The 19,524-nt window shown below is 45.0% G+C and overlaps 1 protein-coding gene and 1 long non-coding RNA gene across 6 annotated transcripts in view; one reads left to right on the top strand and one right to left on the bottom strand.

The window, feature by feature from the left end:
- LOC144498474 (uncharacterized) overlaps window positions 1–19,524 on the top strand; it is an 88,686-nt gene that overhangs the window by 15,463 nt on the left and 53,699 nt on the right. The window lies entirely within an intron of this gene.
- The window catches only part of poc1b (POC1 centriolar protein B), an 89,854-nt gene continuing 85,527 nt past the window's right edge, over window positions 15,198–19,524 (bottom strand). For all 5 annotated transcript variants that reach the window (XM_078219646.1, XM_078219645.1, XM_078219649.1 and 2 more), the window contains one exon: window positions 15,198–15,909. In XM_078219646.1, coding sequence (XP_078075772.1) covers window positions 15,811–15,909 — 99 coding nt within the window. In that variant the 3' untranslated portion in view covers window positions 15,198–15,810. The remainder of the gene's footprint in view (window positions 15,910–19,524) is intronic.

Here is a 19,524-nt window from a genome sequence, read left to right as displayed (position 1 = left end):
ATCACTAGTTACAGCTTACCAACCAGAAAAAGACCTATTTATCCCCATTCTCTGTTTTCTGTTCCTTCGCCAATCCTCTATCCAAGCTAGTACCCTTAACCCTGTGGGATCTTCCCTTGTGTATTAACCTTTTGTGTGGTGCCTTATCAAATGTGTTCTGGAAGTCCAGATACATTACATCTACAGGATCCCCATTATCCACTTTGCTTGTTACATCTTTGAAGAACTCCAGCAAATTAGTCAAACACGATTTACCTTTCATAAAACATTGCTGATTCTGATGGATTGTGTTTTGATTTTCCAAATGTCCCGTTACTACTTCCTTAATAATGAATTCCAACAGTTTCCCAACAATAAACGTTAGACTAACTGGTCTATTGATTCCTACTTTCTGCCTTTCTCCCTTTTTGAACAGGGGTGTTACATTAACCTTTTTCCAATCAACTGGAATGTTTCCAGAATCCAGGAATTTTGGAATATTATAACTAATACCTCCACTTTCTCTGCTGCTACTTCTTTTAAGATCCAAGGGTGTCGGCCATCAGACCCTGGGGACTTGTCTGCCTTTAATCCCAATAGTTTGCTCAGTACTATTTCCCTAGTGATGGTAATTGTTTTAATTTCCTCTTTTTCAACAACCTCCGCATTACCTGTTACTATTGGGATAGTTCTCGTGTCCTCCACCATGAAAACAGAAGGAAAATATTGAATTAGTGCCACTGCCATTTCTGTGATCCCCATTATTAGCTCCTCAGTCTTGTCCTCTAAAGGACAAATGATGACTTTAGCTACTCTCTTCCTTTTTATATACTTATAGAATCTTTTGCCATTCATTTTTATATTTTGCGCTAGATTTCTTTCATAATTTTCTTTACTCTTTTTATTACTTATTAAAGTTTATTTATTAGTCACAAGTAAGGCTTACATTAACACTGCAATGAAGTTACTGTGAAATTCCCCTAGTCGCCACACTCCAGCACCTGTTCGGGTCAATGCACCCTAACCAGCACATCTTTCAGACTGTGGAAGGAAACCGGAGCACCCCGGAGGAAACCCACGCAGACACGGGGAGAACGTGCAAACTCCGCACGGACAGTGACCCTACCAGGAATTGAACCCAGGTCCCTGGTGCTGTGAGGCAGCAGTGTTAACCATTGTGCTACTGTGCCGCCCCCAATGGACCAAAATTATGAGGGACATAGATAGGGTAGATACGAAGAAACCTTTCCCCTTGGTAGAGGGGGCAATAACCAGGGGGCATAGATTTAAGGTAAGGGGTGGGAATTTAGAGGGGATTTGAGGAAAAACTCTTTTACCCAGAGGGTGGTGGGAATCTGGAACTCACTGCCTGAAAGGCTGGTAGAGGCAGGAACCCTCACAACATTTAAGAAGTATTTAGATGAGCACTTGATTCAGCATAGCAGACAAGGCTACGGACTGAGTGCTGAAAAATGGGATTAGAATAGAGAGGTGCATGATGACCAGCACAGACATGATGGGCTGAAGGGCTTCCTTCTGTGCAGTAAGTCTCTGTATTGTTACTGCCTTGAATTAGCAGTCTGGAATGTGTGGAGTGAGACTTGAACCCACAATCCTCTGACTCAGATGTGAAAGTATTTGAACTGATAATTTGTTAGTAATTAGCACAGCTCCAAAGATCCCTGCCCTCCGAGGAGGGATTAAAACAGAATACAAGAGCAGGGATGTACTTCTGAGGCTGTATAAAGCTCTGGTCAGACCCCATTTGGAATATTGTGAGCAGTTTTGGGCCCCATATCTAAGGAAGGATGTGCTGGCCTTGGAAAGGGTCCAGAGGAGGTTCACAAGAATGATCCCAGCTTGTCGTATGAGGAACGGTTGAGGACTCTGGGTCTGTACTCGTTGGAGTTTAGAAGGATGAGGGGGGATCTTATTGAAACTTACAGGATACTGCGAGGCCTGGATAGAGTGGACGCGGAGAGGATGTTTCCACGAGTAGGAAAAACTAGAACCAGAGGGCACAACCTCAGGCTAAAGGGACGATCCTTTAAAACAGAGATGAGGAAGAATTTCTTCAGCTAGAGAGTGATGAATCTGTGGAACTCATTGCTGCAGAAGGCTGTGGAGGCCAGGTCATTGAGTGTCTTTAAGACAGAGATAGATAGGTTGTTGATTAATAAGGGGATCAGGGATTATGGGGAAAAGGCAGGAGAATGGGGATGAGAAAAAAATCAGCCATGATTAAATGGCGGAGCAGACTCAATGGGCCGAGTGGCCTAATTCTGCTCTTATGTCTTAAGGTCTTATAAAAAAAGGGCCAATTTTGACTTGCAAAGCTCCACTATTGCACATATGCACTGCAAACAAAAAGGATTTTATCCAATAAAAGCAAAATACTGCGGATGCTGGAAATTTGAAATAAGAACAAGAAAATGGAGAGAAACAGAGTTAGCGTTTAGCTTCTAAACCAGTTCTGTCGAAGGATCATTTAGATTCGAAACATTAACCCTGCTTTCTCTCTCCATAGATGCTGCCAGACCTCCTGAGTTTATCCAGCATCTTCTGTTTTTACTTAAGGATTTTATCCAGTTTAGAAGTAGATTTAATGAGTTTGATGAAGTGTCTCACACCAGAAATGACAGATTTACAAGAGTTCTTTCGGTACAGGAAGGGGAGATGTTAGTAAAGTGAGAGGGAGGAGGGTAGTGGTTCAGGGTCAGACAGGAAATAGATACATATTGAGAATGATGGATGTTGAATCCTGGGAAAGTGCAGAGATGTTGGTGGGCACAGGTTCACAGGATCTTAAAGATGTGACCTCCAATTCACGAGGTCCAAAAGAATTGAAAGAATTCTACATAATTCATAGAAGCATAGAATCATTCAGAGTAGAAGAGGCCTTTCGGCCCATCGTGTCTGCACCGACACAAGACAAGCTTGGTTTGTTTCCACTTGAACGTCGGAGGCTGAGGAGTGACCTGATAGAAGTTTACGGGTGGCACAGTGGTTAGCGCTGCTGCCTCACAGCGCCAGAGACCCGGGTTCGATTCCCATCTTGGGTCACTGTCTGTGCAGAGTCTACACATTCTCCCTATATCTGCTTGGATTTCCTCCGGGTGCTCCAGTTTCCTCCCTCAGTCCGAAAGATGTGCTGGTTAGGGTGCATTGGCCGTGCTAAATTCTCCCTCAGTGTACCCGAACAGGCATCAGAGTGCGGCGACTAGGGGATTGTCACAGTAACTTCATTGCAGTGTTAATGTAAGCCTTACTTGTGACACTAATAAATAAACTTTAAAACATTAACTTAGAGGGCAGGCGATAAATGGACTGGGCCCACAGATATAATTCAGTCTCCATTTTAAAATCACACACTTTGTTCTTCATTTTATATTTCAGAGAATCATAGAATCCCTATAGTACATAAGGAAGCCATTTGGCCCATCGAGTCTGTACCAACCGCAACCCCATCCAGGCTCTATTCCCACAACCCCACACATTTATCCTGCTAATTCTCCTGACACTAAGGGGCAATTTAGCATGGCCAATCAACCTAACTCGCATATCTTTGGACTGTGGGAGGAAATCGGAGCACCCGGAGGAAACCCACGCAGACACGGGGAGAATGTGCAGACTCCACACAGACAGTGACCCAAGCCGGGAATTGAACCCAGGTCCCTGGAGCTGTGAGGCAGCAGTGCTAACCCACTGTGCCACCCCACTTCAATTGAAATTTATTTGATTTTCACATGTTTAATGGCCATTTGACTTGTCTACATCTGCAGTTTTTTTTACAAGCGTGGTCCAAGGAATTTATCATGGATAAGCTGACAGAAAGCAAGCCCAGGCTTTCTGCATTGCAATATATAAAATGTTCGAGCCCGTCACATTTTAAAGAGCTTTTTAAAAAATGCCAGTCAGCGATGTTCCATTCTTCCGATCCAGAGCTGGAAACCAAAATTACCTGACAGTCCGCAAAATTCACTGGCCAGTAACAATTCACCTCTCACTGACCTCAAGATGTCCAGTGTAGACAATAAATAGACCCAAAGTACACTCATATAGCGCCTTTCACATCCCCAGGACATCACAATACGGGTACCATTCAGCCAATTAAGTTCTTTTGAAACAACGGATGCACAGCAAGCTCCCATAAACAGCGATGAGATAAATAAACAAGTCATCTGTTCTTAGAATGCTGGTCAAGAAATTTATATATTGGGTCAAGACACTGTGGATAACTCCCCTGTGTGGAGTTTGCATGTTCTCCCCATGTTTGCGTGGGTTTCCTCCGGGTGCTCCGGTTTCCTCCCACACTCCAAAGACGTGCTGGTTAGGGTGCATTGACCCGAACAGGCGCCGGAGTGTGGCGACTAGGGGATTTTCACAGTAACTTCATTGCAGTGTTAATGCAAGTCTTACTTGTGACATTAATAAATAAACTTTAACTTTAACTTAAGTCACATTTCCCCTGCTCATTCGCGATTCAGATTATTGCCCGAGATAGGGAACTTGTCATGGAGTGTAGAACCGTGTGTCCTACCATTCCATAGTACAGCAGGCTCAGGTAGTTCACGTCTCCCTGTGGGGAAAAAGACTTGGAAATCTCTCAGTCTAAATCCTGGAGCAGGTGCCAACAACTGAGATCATTGCGTAACAGGGAGGGAGGAGCGGGTCTGGATGTGAGAGGAGATTCGAAGTTTACTGGGGTATGAAGCACTTTATAAAAACTGAGGGAAAACTGAGTCAAAATGTCATCATGCGACAATCTTCACAAAAGATTGCATGTATTTAAGCACAAAGTGTCTAGGACGGCACGGCACAGTGGCACAGTGGTTAGCACTGCTGCCTCACAGCACCAGGGACCTGGGTTCAATCCCCGGCTTGGGTCACTGTCCGTGTGGAGTTTGCATGTTCTGCCTGTGTCTGCATGGGTTTCCTCCAGGTGCTCCGGTTTCCTCCCACACTCTGAAAGACACGCTGGTTAGGGTGCATTGGCCATGCTAAATTCTCCCTCAGTGTACCCGAACAGGTGTGGCGACTAGGGGATTTTCACAGTAACTTCATTGCAGTGTTAATGTAAGCCTACTCCTCAAAATCAGGCCATGGGATTACTTTTTAATACGTTTCGATGGAAAGATGAATGTTCTCCCCCAACATATCCTGTCTAAAATAAAGATTTACCGAGTGAGTTTGTGATGGAGCTTTTTTGGGTTTAGGCACAAAGGAATTGAGAGAGAGGGTCGAATGAATGTGATGGCGCAGCGTCTGAAAAGCAGGGAACCGACAGGCTGTTGATCTAAGAGGCAGGGTCACCATTGTTTGAGAAATAACCTTAGAATATTTGAAATTCCTGAATTGGAGATGGATGAGATACAGAACTTGCATTCCTTTATTCACAACTAATGCTCCTGGGAAGAGTTTGAGGTAAACATTGATGCTAGGGCTCTCTCGTTTAGGAGAGTATCGAGATACCCGTTTCCTTTTTAAACAGAGAATGAGCCTCTAACAGAAATCTTTGTCTCTTCGTTGGCTACTGATGAGGTCTCAGAGGATTGGAGGATAGACAATGTTGTCACATTATTTAAGAAGGGTAGCAAGGATTACCCGGGTAATTGGAGGCCAGTGAGCTTGATATCAGTGATAGTGAGATTGTTGGAGAAGATTCTTAGGGATAGGATCTATACACATTTGGAACCGAATGGTCTTGTTAGTGACAGACAGCATGGTTTTGTACGAGAGAGGTCATGTCTCACTAATTTAATTGAGTTTTTTGAGGAGGTGACAAAAATGATTGACGAGGGAAGGGCTGTGGATGTTGTCTACATGGACTTTAGTAAAGCATTTGACAAGGTCCCTCATGGCAGGTTGGTGCAAAAGATTAAATCTCACAGGATTGGGGTGAACTAGCTGGATGGATTCAAAACTGGCTTGGCCATAGAAGTCATGATGTGGAGATGCCGGCGTTGGACTGGGGTAAACACAGTAAGAAGTTTAACAACACCAGGTTAAAGTCCAACAGGTTTATTTGGTAGCAAAAGCCACACAAGCTTTCGGAGCTCCAAGCCCCTTCTTCAGGTGAAGAAGGGGCTTGGAGCTCCGAAAGCTTGTGTGGTTTTTGCTACCAAATAAACCTGTTGGACTTTAACCTGGTGTTGTTAAACTTCTTACTGTGTTGGCCATAGAAGACAGACGGTAGCGGTGGAAGCGTGTTTTTCTGAATGAAGGTCTGTAACTAGTGGTGTTCCGCAGGGATCAGTGCTGGGACCTCTGCTGTTTGTAATATGCATAAATGACTTGGAAGAAAATGTAGCTGGTCTGATTGGTAAGTTTGCGGATGATACTAAGATTGCTGGGGTTGCGGATAGTGATGAAGATTGTCAGAGAATACAGCAGATTATAGATAGGCTGGAAAATTGGGCGGGGAAATGGCAGATGGAATTTAATCCGGACAAATGCGAGGTGATGAATTTTGGTCGATCCAATTCAGGCGGGAGCTATAAAATAAATGGCAGAACCATCAGGAGCGCAGACACACAGAGAGATCTGGGAGTACAGGCCCACAGATCCTTAAAAATGGCAGCACAGGTGGAAAAGGTGGTGAAGAAAGCATATGGCATGTTTGCATTCATCAGCTGGAGCATCGAGTATAAAAGTTGACAAATCATGTTACAATTATATAAAATGTTGGTTCGGCCACATTTGGAATACGGTGTCCAATTCTGGTCGCCACGCTACCAGAAGGACGTGGAGGCTTTGGAGAGAGTACAGAAAAGGTTTACCAGGATGTTGCCTGGTATGGAGGGTATTAGCTATGAGGAGAGAGTGAATAAACTGGGATTGTTCTCCCTGGAAAGATGTAGGCTGAGGGGCGACCTGATAGAAGTTTATAAAATTATGAGGGTATTGATAGGGTGAACAATTGGAAGCTGTTTCCCTGGGCAGAAATAACAATTACAAGGGAGCACAAGTTTAAGGTAAGGGGGGAAAGGTTCAGTGGAGATGTGCGGGGGGAGTTTTTTACACAGAGGGTGGTGGGGGCCTGAAATGCGCTGCCAAGTGCGGTGGTTGAGGCAGACACATTAGTGACATTTAAGACTTATCTTGATAGGCATATGAACAGACGGGGAATAGAGAGATATAAGCGGTTGGTCTAGATAGGACAACATGAAGGGCTGAAGGGCCTGTTCCTGTGCTGTACTGTTCTTTGTTCTTCGATGACGGCCCACCAAACTCCTGTGCAAATTTCATACAGAGGAGGTCAGCAAAGTAGAAACTCTCCTGACATTCCGAACACAATGAGTTCATGGATTTTCTTTTAAGCCAAAGAATGAGAATTTCCAGACCGAAAAACATTTCCAAACGGCTAAAGATTTGAATTCTTTCCGACATCACTTTTGAAATGAGATCCATTTTATATAGTCCACAAGGCAGATCCGTGGGCTGGAACTCTCTGGCTGTCCATGCCCCGCTGCTGCTGCGAGCAAGGATGGAGAATTTGGCGCTCAGCCAAACTTTCATTCACTGCAGCAGGACTGGAGAATCCCGCCGGCGTGAACGGTTGGAGAATTCTTAGCTGCCTTTCGTTCTGTAGTTTTTTTCCACGACAGATGGAGTCTGACTGAGCCCGTGTCCTGACCCAATATTTGCCCCTCAACTAATATCGTTAGAAGTAGATTATCTGGTCATATCCTCCTCAAGCTCCAGCTGAGTTAATTACATTACCTCCCAGCCCAACCACAGCTAGCAGTCCTTCCTGTGCGACACAGGTTTGTGGCTCCAAGTTGCCCGGAGACAGCGCAGTCCGCAGCATGAGGGAGTGCTGCACTGTCAGAGGTGCCGGCTTCTGGATTTGATATTAAATTGACGCTGGATGGGAAATCTCTCCACTCTTTGTCAAAATACTGCCATGGGACTGCCACTTGGGAAAGCAGGCGAGACTTCAGCTTAACACTTCAGCTGAAAGGCGGCACCTCAGGCAGGGCGGCAGTCCCTCAGTACTGCACTGGGATGTCAGTTTTGTGTTCTGGTCTCTGGAACAGAACCTGAAGCCACAACCTGTAATTTTGTTCAGTAAGAGGTCCCACAACACCAGGTTAAAGTCCAACAGGTTTATTTGGAATTGTTTGGAGTGACTCACCTGATGAAGGAGCAACGCTTCGAAAGCTCGTGATTCCAAATAAACCAGTTGGACTTTAACCTGGTGTTGTGAGACTTCTTACTGTGCCCACCCCAGTCCAACACCGGCATCTCCATGTCATGTAATTTTTTTAGCCGTAGAGTAGAGAAATTCTCCTGTTGTTCATTAAACATTCTTTTTTTATAGCCACCGGGACTCTCTTTATATTAAAAAAAAATCGATGGACCTCAATTTTCTCTTTCCGGGTACTCATTACAATCAGGTTTTACACCACCTTTAAGATCATAAACTTACAGCCAATAACATGTGAGCTAAGCCTCGGTGCTAATGAGTTTTATTCATGGCTCCCCAGCTAGTCTGTGTCGACGTGCTGGAACAGAGTGCCACATGATGTAATTGGCCTGGCACATGGCACAGTTTAAGATGTGCACATCCTGGCTGGAAACCTGGCTCTTGGCCACTTGAAATAAATCTACCGAAGCTCTAATAACATCAACAAAAACGTAGGTAATCTCGTACCAATACTGGCCAGAACACGGAGTTTAAATTGTACATGCACATCAGTGGGTGGCACAGTGGTTAGCACTGCTGCCTCATAGCGCCAGGGACTCAGGTTCGATTCCCAGCTTGTCTGTGCGGAGTCTGCACGTTCTCCCCGTGTCTGCGTGGGTTTCCTCCGGGTGCTCCGGTTTCGTCCCACAGTCCAAAGATGTGCGGATTAGGTTGATTGGCCATGCTAAATTGACCCTTAGTGTCCCGGGATGTGTAGGTTAGAGGGATTAGTGGGGTAAATGTGTGGGGATAGGGCCTGGAGTGGGATTGGTGTAGGTGCAGACTCGACGGGCCGAATGGCCTCCTTCTGTACTGTAGTGTTTCTATGATTTCTAGTGGAAGACAAATGTATATATTGTCTTGGGAGATTTGGTTTTGGTAATTTGTAATAAATTACACTAGACCTGATGGATTTCGGCACAGTGGCACAACTGCCTCACAGTGCCAGGGACATGGGTTTGATTCCCAGCCTGGGTCACTGTCTGTCTGGAGTCTGCACATTCTCCTCGTGTCTGTGTGGGTTTGCTCCGGGTGTTCCGGTTTCCTCCCACAGTCCTAAAGACGTGCTGTTTAGGTGCACTGGCCGTGCTAAATTCTCCCTCAGTGTACCCGAACAAGCGCCAGAGTGTGGCAATTAGGGGACTTTCACAGTAGCTTCGTTGCGGTGTTAATGTAAGCCTACTTGTGACTAGTAAATAAACTTTTACTTTTAATGCAGTTGAGTTGTGCATGTTACATTTCCGATGTAATTGATGAAAATGATACTGGGGCAAAAGGGTTTACTAACGAAGGCAGGCTCCAGATGCAAGGCCTGTTGCCCCTTGAGCAGTGGTGGTTAACCTGCAGCCTGGGGGCTACATGCGGCCTATCCGGGCTCAGAATATGGCCCCATGAGATATTTTGTTGACCATTGTCCAAGCACAGAATAGCTATATTCTGCTGATTTCCATCCATGAAGCTTTCTTCCCACCGGTGACTGAAGTGATTTGCACATAAAGCAAGGACAAGTGAAGTGAGGTGGGTGCTGGTTGCTCACAACACTGACTGTGAGAGCCGTGCACTCCCTCTGAGTCCAAAGTGTGAGTAAAGTATAAGATTATTTATTAGTCACAAGTAGGCTTACATTAACACTGCAATGAAGTTACTGTGAAAATCCCCTAGTAGCCACACTCCGGCGCCTGTTCGGGTACACTGAGGGAGAATTTAACATGGCCAATGCACCCTAACCAGCACATCTTTCGGACTGTGGGGGGAAACCGGAGCACCCGGAGGAAACCCATGCAGACACGGGGAGAACGTGCTGACTCCGCACAGACAGTGACCCAAGCCGGGAATCGAACCCGGGTTCCTGGCACTGTGAGGCAGCAGTGCTGACCACTGTGCCACCCTAAATATTTCTTATGTTTTTATCATCTGAAGTTGATGACAATTCTATTAATATATAAATGATTAAGCATTTTCTATAACTTATAATGAAATATTTGGTGTGTATTAAATGTAGTTAAGCTTACACATGGGGTCATGGATAGTGAACAAGCCTGATTTGAATCTTGTGGCCCACTGAGATGAAGGAGGGTCACTCAAGCGGCCCACTCACCAGCCCAGGTTCTCCTTTAATATTGAAGATTAAAGGGTGATCTATTTGAGATGTTGAAGGTGATGAAAGAATTTGATAAGGTTGTTAAGGAGGATCTATTTCCCCTGCTGGGGCTGGGGGAGAGGGTGGAGTCCACACCAAAGAGATGTAAACTTCAAATTAGAGCCAGGTCTCAAGGTGATGACAGGAAGCATTATTTCACACATGGTTTGAAGCTTATTTATTGGTGTCACAAGTAGGCTTACATTAACACTGCAGTGAAGTTACTGTGAAATTCCCCTAGAGGCCACATCCTGGCACCTGTTTGGGTCAATGCATCTAACCAGCAGGTCTTTCAGACTGAGGGAGGAAATCGGAGCACCCGGAGGAAACCCACGCAGACACGGGGAGAACATGCAAACTCCGCACAGTGACCCAAGCTGGGAATCGAACCCGGGTCCCTGGCGCTGTGAGGCAGCAGTGCTAACCACTGTGCCACCGTGGCTTACATTAACATTGCAATGAAGTTACTGTGATAATCCCCTAGTCGCCACACTCCGACATCTGTTCGGGTACACTGAGGGAGAATTTAGCCTGGCCAATGCACCTAAGCAGCACGTCTTTTGGAGTGTGGGGGGAAACCGGAGCACCCGGAGGAAACCCACGCAGACACGGGGAGAACGTGCAAACTCCACAGACAGTAACCCAAGCCGGGAATCGAACCCAGGTACCTGGCGTTGAGGCATCAGTGCTAACCACTGTGCCACACACGCTGTAGGAATCTAGAACTCTCTTCCTCCAAAAAGCTGTGTCTGCGTGGGTTTCCTCTGGGTGCTCCGGTTTCCTCCCACCGTCTGAAAGATGTGCTGGTTAGGGTGCACTGGCCGTGCTAAATTCTCCCTCAGTGTTACCCGCACAAGTGCCGGAGTGTGGCGACTAGGGGATTTTCACAGTAACTACATTGCAGTGTTAATGTAAGCCTACTTGTGACACTAACAAATAAATAAAAATTCAGAGCCTTGATTGATAGATTTTTATTCTGTGAGGGTATTAATGATTCTGGTGCTAAGCCAGGGAGATAGAATTAAAGTTCAGATCAGCCATGATCCAGATGGACTGGGATAGAGGGGCCGAATGGTCCAGCACTGTTCCAATATTCTTAAATAAAGCTCAGACTCGAGGAACTGTTCTATGTTGGTGCATTAAGCTGCTTGACAGTATAATTATGTACTGTCAGGACTATATATATCTTTAGAGAAGCACTGTAAAGTCTGAGGCAAACTGCCAAAAAAAGCTCTCTCCGCTTGCCAGTGTTAAATTTGGTGACTATCTGATGTATTAAGAGAGCAGAAGAGAAGGGGGAATATCCCATTGGCTGCACAAGAAGGTTCAGGAAACATGGCTGTCTGTGTGGAGTCTGCATGTTCTCCCCGTATCTGCGTGGGGTTTCCCCGGGTGCACTGGTTTCCTCCCACACTCCCAAGATGTGCAGGTTAGGTGGATTAGGAGCAATTTTCAATTGCCCCTCAGTGTCCCAAGATGTGTGGATTAAAGTAAAAGTTAAATTTTATTTATTAGTCACAAGAAGTTTATTTATTATTAATCACAAGTAAGACACTTAACATTAACACTGCAATGAAGTGACTGTGAAATTCCCCTAGTTGCCACATTCAGCACTTGTTCGGGTGAATGCATCTAACTAGCACGTCTTTCACACTGTGGGAGGAAACCGGAGGAAACCCATGCAGACACGGGGAGAATGTGCAAACTCCGCACAGTGACACAAGCTGGGAATTGAACCCGGGTCCCTGGCGCTGTGAGGCAGCAGTGTCAACCACTGTGCCACCGTGGGGCTTACATTAACACTGCAATGAAGTTACTGTGAAAATTCCGTAGTCGCCACACTCTGGCACCTGTTCGGGTACACTGAGGGAGAATTTAGCATGGCTAATCCATCTAACCAGCACATCTTTTGGACTTTGGGAGGAAACCGGAGCACCCGGAGGAAACTCACGCAGACTCGGGGAGAACGTGCAGCCTCCACCCAGACAGTGACCCAAGCCAGGAATCGATCCCTGGCGCTGTGAGGCAGCAGTGCTAACCACTGTGCCGTGTGGGCTAGATTAGATGGATTACCCACGCATGGAGTTGCGGAGGTAGGGCGGAGGGAAGTGACTGGCTGGGATTCTCTTTCAGAGAGTCGGTGCAGACTCGATGGGCTGAATGGCCTCCTCTGGCCTGTCGAGCTTCTATGGTTCTATGGCTGGATTGCGGAAGATGGAGGATAAAATGAAGGAAGTGTTGTCTTTCCCACGCCCTCATTGACTACAGGCATCCGGAAAAGGGTTGTCATGGGACAGGTTGTTACACCTCCGTCCCCGATCACACTAAATGACACCACACGCTGCAGCCGGAAGTGCTTTAGGATGTCCTGAGGATGTGTTAAGACATTACACGCTGAGGGGGTGTAAACATGTTGACAAAGAATATGCTACAAATAGGGACTAAACTCTTTTTTTTTCCAGAGGTTAACTTATTGTGATGAGGCAGAGATTGGCACTCGTGACTAAATATTGCAAAACGCACACCCGAGGTCAGGATGTAAAGTGAACTAAAAGTTAAGGCAGCTTGTGGGTGTTTCCACTTCAATGTATTTAGCAACCTCAGCCAGGATATTATACCTCACCCTGCCTCCTAACCAGGCCACCCTCCCCTCGAACTGCCATTTCCTGCCCATTTGCTCAAATCAGCTGGAAAATCACCAGCTCCTTCGTGTTGTGACATGCAGACACGGCTTCAGAGTTCTTTCCCTCACGGCACACAAGCATCAAAATACAGGTCACACATTACAGGAGCTTCGCTTTTCTGGGACTTGGCATCAAACTGCTTAGTGCGTCTGACAGGTTCAGTCAACAGGAAAACTTTAGTCATGTATTGCAAGGCTTACTATAAAACTCGCAAAAATCATCTCTCAAGGGCTTCTTGTCATACAGTTTGTTAAGGAGCATGTCCTTTTGTTGACTCACTGCAAATAGCAGCATTTGGGTGGCAATTTATCAGGAGAAGTGTGTTGAAATGCCTCGCATGGTGAATTTCTTTTGAAGTAGAATGTTGTGGTTTTTGCAGTTAACGGCTGGAACACATTAGAACAGCTGTGACAAAGGGTCCACACCCGAAACGTTGACTCATCCACTGTCTCCATGTACGCAGCCAGATCTATTCATTGCTTTGAGCGCTGAATGGAATGTGTTACCGCATGTGCAGTTGTTTTGATTCTGTTTATGCTTTTTCACACACTGTTCTTAAAGTTACAGAGCCAATGGTCAGGATGGACCGGGCAAACCCGAATCCATTCCTTGCTTGGGTTAAGCTTTAAGTTAGTGTCATGAGTAGGCTTGAATTGCCACTGCAATGAAGTTACTGTGAAAATCCCCTCGTCGTCACACTCAGGCGCCTGTTCGGGTAACACCGAGGGAGAATTTAGCACGGCCAATGCACGTAGCCAGCACATCTTTCAGACTGTGGGAGGAAACCGGAGCACCCGGAGGAAACCCACGCAGACACAGGGAGAATGTGCAGACTCCATACAGACAGGCCTAGTGGCATTATCGCTGGACTGTTAATCCAGAAACTCAGTAATGATCTGGGGACCTGGGTTCGAATCCCGCCACGGCAGATGGTGGAATTTGAATTCAATAAAAAAATATCTGGAATTAAGGACCTACTGATGACCATTAAACCATTGTCAATTGTTGGAAAACCCATCTGATTCACTAATGTCCTTTAGGAAAGGAAATCTGCTGTCCTTACCTGGTCTGGCCCACATGTGACTCCAGAGCCACAGCAATGTGGTTGACTCTTAGCTGCCCTCGGGCAACTAGGGATGGGCAATAAATGCTGGCCAGCCAGCGACGCCCATGTCCCATGAAGAATTAAAAAAAACTCCACACAGACCGTGTCCCAAATCGGGAATCGAACCCGGGTCACTGGCATCGTGAGGCAGCAGTGCTAACCACTGTGCTGCTGTTAATAGTTGTTGCTTGTGTCAATTGGTTAATTCACAAAGCTATACCACAATTAAAACACACCTTTATGCGCTTCCCCTTTTAGTATTCCGTTGGCTGCCCCTCTGCAACAGCCTGGTCCGCACTTCCGTCACATCCACCACCTGCTCTCTTGCTACAGCATCCTTTGCGCCTGTATCTGTTTAAAACCTGTTACATCTCTAACTTGTTCCAATTCTGCTGAAAAGTCTCAGACCCCTTTTCTCTCTCTGCCGGTGATACCTGACCTGCTGAGTATTTCAAGAGTTTCTGTTCATATTTCAGACATTTCTTCGCTCCTGTAATCCCGATATTTCTTCCATTTAAAAAAATGCTAATCCTTAAATTAATTAAGGTGCAAATTCTAACATTCTAGGGAAAATATTGAGGGGTTCCTGATTACTCTGGGGAAATGGATGTCTTCTGTGCAGGCTGCACCAAAGCTATAAATATGTTTGAGACTTAACTACAAACAACGTGAACCTTTCTCAGAGGAGAGGCAGTTGATGTCACCAAATCCCATCATCAAGCTACTGGGATACAGGAAGCCAATGAGAATGCCACCATTTGAGCCACAGGGGAGTTGCATGGACCAATTAGCAATAGTAAGAGTTTTAACAACACCAGGTCAAAGTCCAACAGGTTTATTTGGTAGCAAATGCCATTAGCTTTCGGAGCGCTGCTTCTTCGTCAGATGGAGTGGATATCCACTCCATCTGACGAAGGAGCAGCGCTCCAAAAGCTAATGGCATTTGCTACCAAATAAACCTGTTGGACTTTAACCTGGTGTTGTTAAAACTCTTACTGTGTTTACCCCAGTCCAACGCTGGCATCTCCACATCATGACTACCAATTAGCAATACCAGAGACTCTCAATAATTCAAATACAGGTAAAAAAAATATTTTTCTTCAATAATTCTGTGCCCACAAATTTATTTCAGGCCAGAGATTTTATTATAAAAGTTACACGATGTAAAGGAAGGAGCACTTTCTGATGCAATAAATACAAGTCAAACAGAAGTTGAATCAATACAAATGTAAAATTACGGTTTTTATTTTGCATAGACTTGTGTGAAAAACAATTGACATTTAATCTCACTTTAGTTTAATTTAGCTTACTTTAATTTCACCCTGATTCTGCGCCTCAGAGTATAGACGGCCTTATACACATCATAACAATGTATGAAGGAACTAATCCACAGAAAGGTTAAAACTCCATGATAGAAAAACGTTCAGATGTCCCACTTTATTCCACTTGAATAGTCTACGAAATTTTCAATCGTAAAGAAATAGATACAAAAGGAAATAGGAGAGGCATGTCGCACAGAAAGTAGATCTGGCAAGGTTTAGTAGTACATTTCCCAGTTTTGGTGCTAGGACCCGGTTACTTTAGCACAGGAATAGCCGGTTATTCAGTCCTTACTTTTAGCAGAATGCCAGCTTCAACATCCAATCATGTAGGACAACCAAAGGTTAAATATAGAGACTCAAAGTCCAAAGATGTAGGATTCTTTTCTCATTAACTAGGATGTTCTTACTTGCTGCACAGTCTGTTGATTATCTAGACACTCCTGGAGTTTGTCCTCAGTCATTGTTAACCGCTGCTCTAAGATCGAAACTGTCTGGAAACAAAGCGTAACGCTGTAATTAATTTCTTGCACACATTTACTGCAGATGAGGTAATACATTTTAGCTCAGGAACTAGTAGACATTTATTAAGGGACCGGATAAAGCAGTGGTTAACACAAGGACATTATTCTAGTCACTGATTATTTGGTGTGGTTTTTAACATTTAAGCCCTAGCAGGAACTTAATAACTCTAATTGTTTGTACTTAGGGGAAAACAAAGCCACCCACTGGAATTTTCCCCCCGACTGATTTGTTTTTTAAACCAGCGCTGATGGGAAACCTGTAACATCTCCGAATAACGGTCGCATTATTGAAAGAAGCTGCCTGCAGGGACCAGAGCTTAAATTCAAACCAGACTGATGCAGTTGAAGTTTCTGGTTGTAAAGAATTGACTAGATTGGAAGCCTGGATACAAAAATATTATAGCGAATGCTTAAAAAAAGCTACAGCATTGTAATTGATGGGTAGATAGATTGCTGGATAGCAGGACTCATCTATGCATGATATCTACAATTCCAGTCTCCCGTTCTATTGATCTCCTCAGAAAATCCCAACATTTAAGAGCCAAACGACCCATATTCTGTCCTAACCTAAATCCCACACTTATTACCTCCATCCTCACAGACCAACGCTGGTTTCCTGTGCTAAATTTAAAATACTTATCCTCAGGGCTTTGTCCCATCTTAACTCTGCAAGCTCCTCCACCTTGCAGCTCCTCTGGTAAAATCATAGAATCCTACAGCACAGGAGGCTGCCATTTGGCCCATCGAGTCTGCACTGATCACAATCCCCACTCAGGCCGTATCTCCATAACCCCACATATTTACCCTAGCTAGTCCCCCTGACACTAAGGGGCAATTTAGCACGGCCAATCCACCTAACCCGCACAAATTTGGACTGTGGGAGGAAACCAGAGCACCCGGAGGAAACCCACACAGACACGGGGAGAATGTGCGTGTCCCAAGCCGGGAATTGAACCCAGGTCCCTGGCGCTGTGAGGCAGCAGTGCTAACCACTGTGCCACCGTGCTGCAGAATATTTTCTATGTGTATAAAAGCTGCTCTTATTGACCGGGCTCTGGGGAGGGGCGAAGGGGGCATTCCCCGGGGCCACTAGCCCCAGCTGTGATTCCTGATGGCCCTTTGAATCAGGAGAGGGCCAAATTGGGATTCTTGCCAGGTATCAAGGCCGTTGCGAGTCTCCTGGCCCATTGCGTCTGGCGGGATCAGGTGTTCGCCCAGAGAGGGCGAGAATCTGATCAGAACTAATTTAAATCCATTTAAATATAATGACCGGCTTTGAGGCTGGATGCTCCAGCCTGCTGATATGCTCCTCAACTCCCACAGGCCCCAGTCTGGACTTCCCTTGTTGCCGTGGAAATCACTCTTAGGATGGTGATTTCAGGCACCTTTCTGGTCCCTGTATCTGCGTGGGTTTCCTCAGAGTACTCCGGTTTCCTCCCTCTATCCAAAGACGTGCTGGTTAGGTTGACTGACTATGATAAATTGCCCCTTGGTGTCAGGGGGACTAGCAGGGTAAATATGTGGGGTTATGGGTATAAGGCTCGGGTGGAAAGCTTGATGGGCCGAATAACCTCCTTCTGCACTGTAAGGATTCTATGATTCTATTACTGTCTGTGTTTTGAAAAACCTTTGAAGTGGCCTGGCCTCATTAAAATCTATGCCCCATGAACACCTGAGAGGCGTCAAAATCCATTCTACAGTAGGGAATGCCCTTGGTTGACTTCAGAAGCCTCAGGTATTACCAGACTTCTCTGAAGTACATTGATTGACAGGAACATTCAATTTCACTAGGAAGATCCCCCATCTAGCTTGAGTGAGCCCCAGCAGCTCCAAACCTCTTAGAACTGCTTTGATTGACAGCTCTAGAGCCGATCTGAGAGGGTATTAGCCGAGGTTTGTTTACATAAGGAACTGATGGCCCATTAGCTGCCAAGAGCTTTTTTGACCAACAACTCCAGGGCGAATCAAAGAGTTAATTGCTGATACAATCAGGTCACACTTCATTAAGCCTGAAGTACTTTCTCTTTTCACTACACCTGTTCTGTGGGGCCCCAATTTTATTAAACACTGCAATTTTTCCCCCCCAAGTCTCTGACCTTTCCGAGAAAGGAAATTTGCTTTCTAATACCATTTTTTAAAAAACGATTGGCTTTTTTTCTTGCTTGCAAAGCTTCTCACTGAACCCATAAGCTTCATATTCCCACTTTTCTCTTTACTTTTTTTTTGCCAAGCTTCAAGGTTGGACAGATTCCGGTTTTTTATCTTTAAGATAGAGAAAGCTAAGGGAAGATTTAGTTGTGGTACATATAATAATGGACAGGCTTTGACAGACTCGATACAGAAGAACCTATTTTTAAAAGCAGAGGAGTCACCTGGGGACAGAGATAAAAAGTAATAGGCTGAAGGATTAAAGGGGAGTTGAAGGAAATTATTTTAGCCAGAGTGGGAGTTGTTTGGGGGGATGGGGGGAGAATGGATAGAGGCATAAAGCTTCTAACATACAGTGCATGATTATCCATTAGGATCATATCTATGGGGCTACTGCCAGGGGATAAATGAATTTGATGGGCTGAATGGCCACCTCTTCTGTCATTATCTATAAATCTATAGCCAACCTCCTCACTTTATCCAATGAGACCCTCAGAAGGACTATTCATATTAGTTAAATAAGATATCCAAATAATTCTGCCCATGACATACAAGAAGAATCTTGTCCATTTGAATATTGGCTCTTAGAAGTTTCACAAGTCTGACTTTTGTTGTGGCTACCTTGGGTTTGAAATTGACCTCAAAGAGTTACAGCAATATCACACTTAACGAACTTGCCAGATCCGACATGTGACAACTGTTAGTTAAAACACCAAACTCTTTCGACGTGACTTTGCTTTCTCCCCATCAATGTTCACCTTCTTACGAACTATTAGTAAAATTTCAATACAATTCATTGACACTCTGGGACATCATGAGGACATAAGGTGCCCGGCAAAAATGCAAGTCTTTTTAATGGTGATTTTCTCATAATTTTCTGCATCTTCCAGCTGGTCACTGGGAGCTTTGCAAAGGCTGGTATTGGGGTAACTTTCCCTCCCTGTTTGCCTTCCAATGATCAGATGAGATTGGAAACCTATGAGGTGTTACATATGCTAATCTATATCTTTCTGCTTTATTGTGTACAAGCTCAAAAGTCTACTGTACTGTGCCATCCTGATTCTCCTTCACTAGGTACAATTTCAGAACTACACCTCATTAGCTGTTTGGTTTTAATACTCGTAGAAGCGAAATTCCTTTCTCTTATTGTTTCGTTCTGGTGTAGATGATGTGCGCAGCAGTGACAAAACTTTTCAGGGATAGTCTGAATCCTCTTGATTGAGAAACCCATGAAAGTTTGCTGCTATTGACTTGGTGAAAGCAAAACTGATTGCACACAAACGGGGTTTGGGAAACACATCTCAGCCTCGTCAGAATGAAACCACCGATTACGGCCAGAAGAATTAGGAATCCAGTCCCTCTCTCTCCTTTGTCTGTAACACCATTATTGCAAAATGGCAAGTTATTCAGTAATCTGACTGATATTATAAACAATCC

Source organism: Mustelus asterias, chromosome 9, assembly GCF_964213995.1.
Source record: "Mustelus asterias chromosome 9, sMusAst1.hap1.1, whole genome shotgun sequence".
NCBI classification, from domain to species: domain Eukaryota; kingdom Metazoa; phylum Chordata; class Chondrichthyes; order Carcharhiniformes; family Triakidae; genus Mustelus; species Mustelus asterias.
Note: the sequence above shows the minus strand (reverse complement) of the source record. Positions and strands in the feature narration are given on the sequence as shown.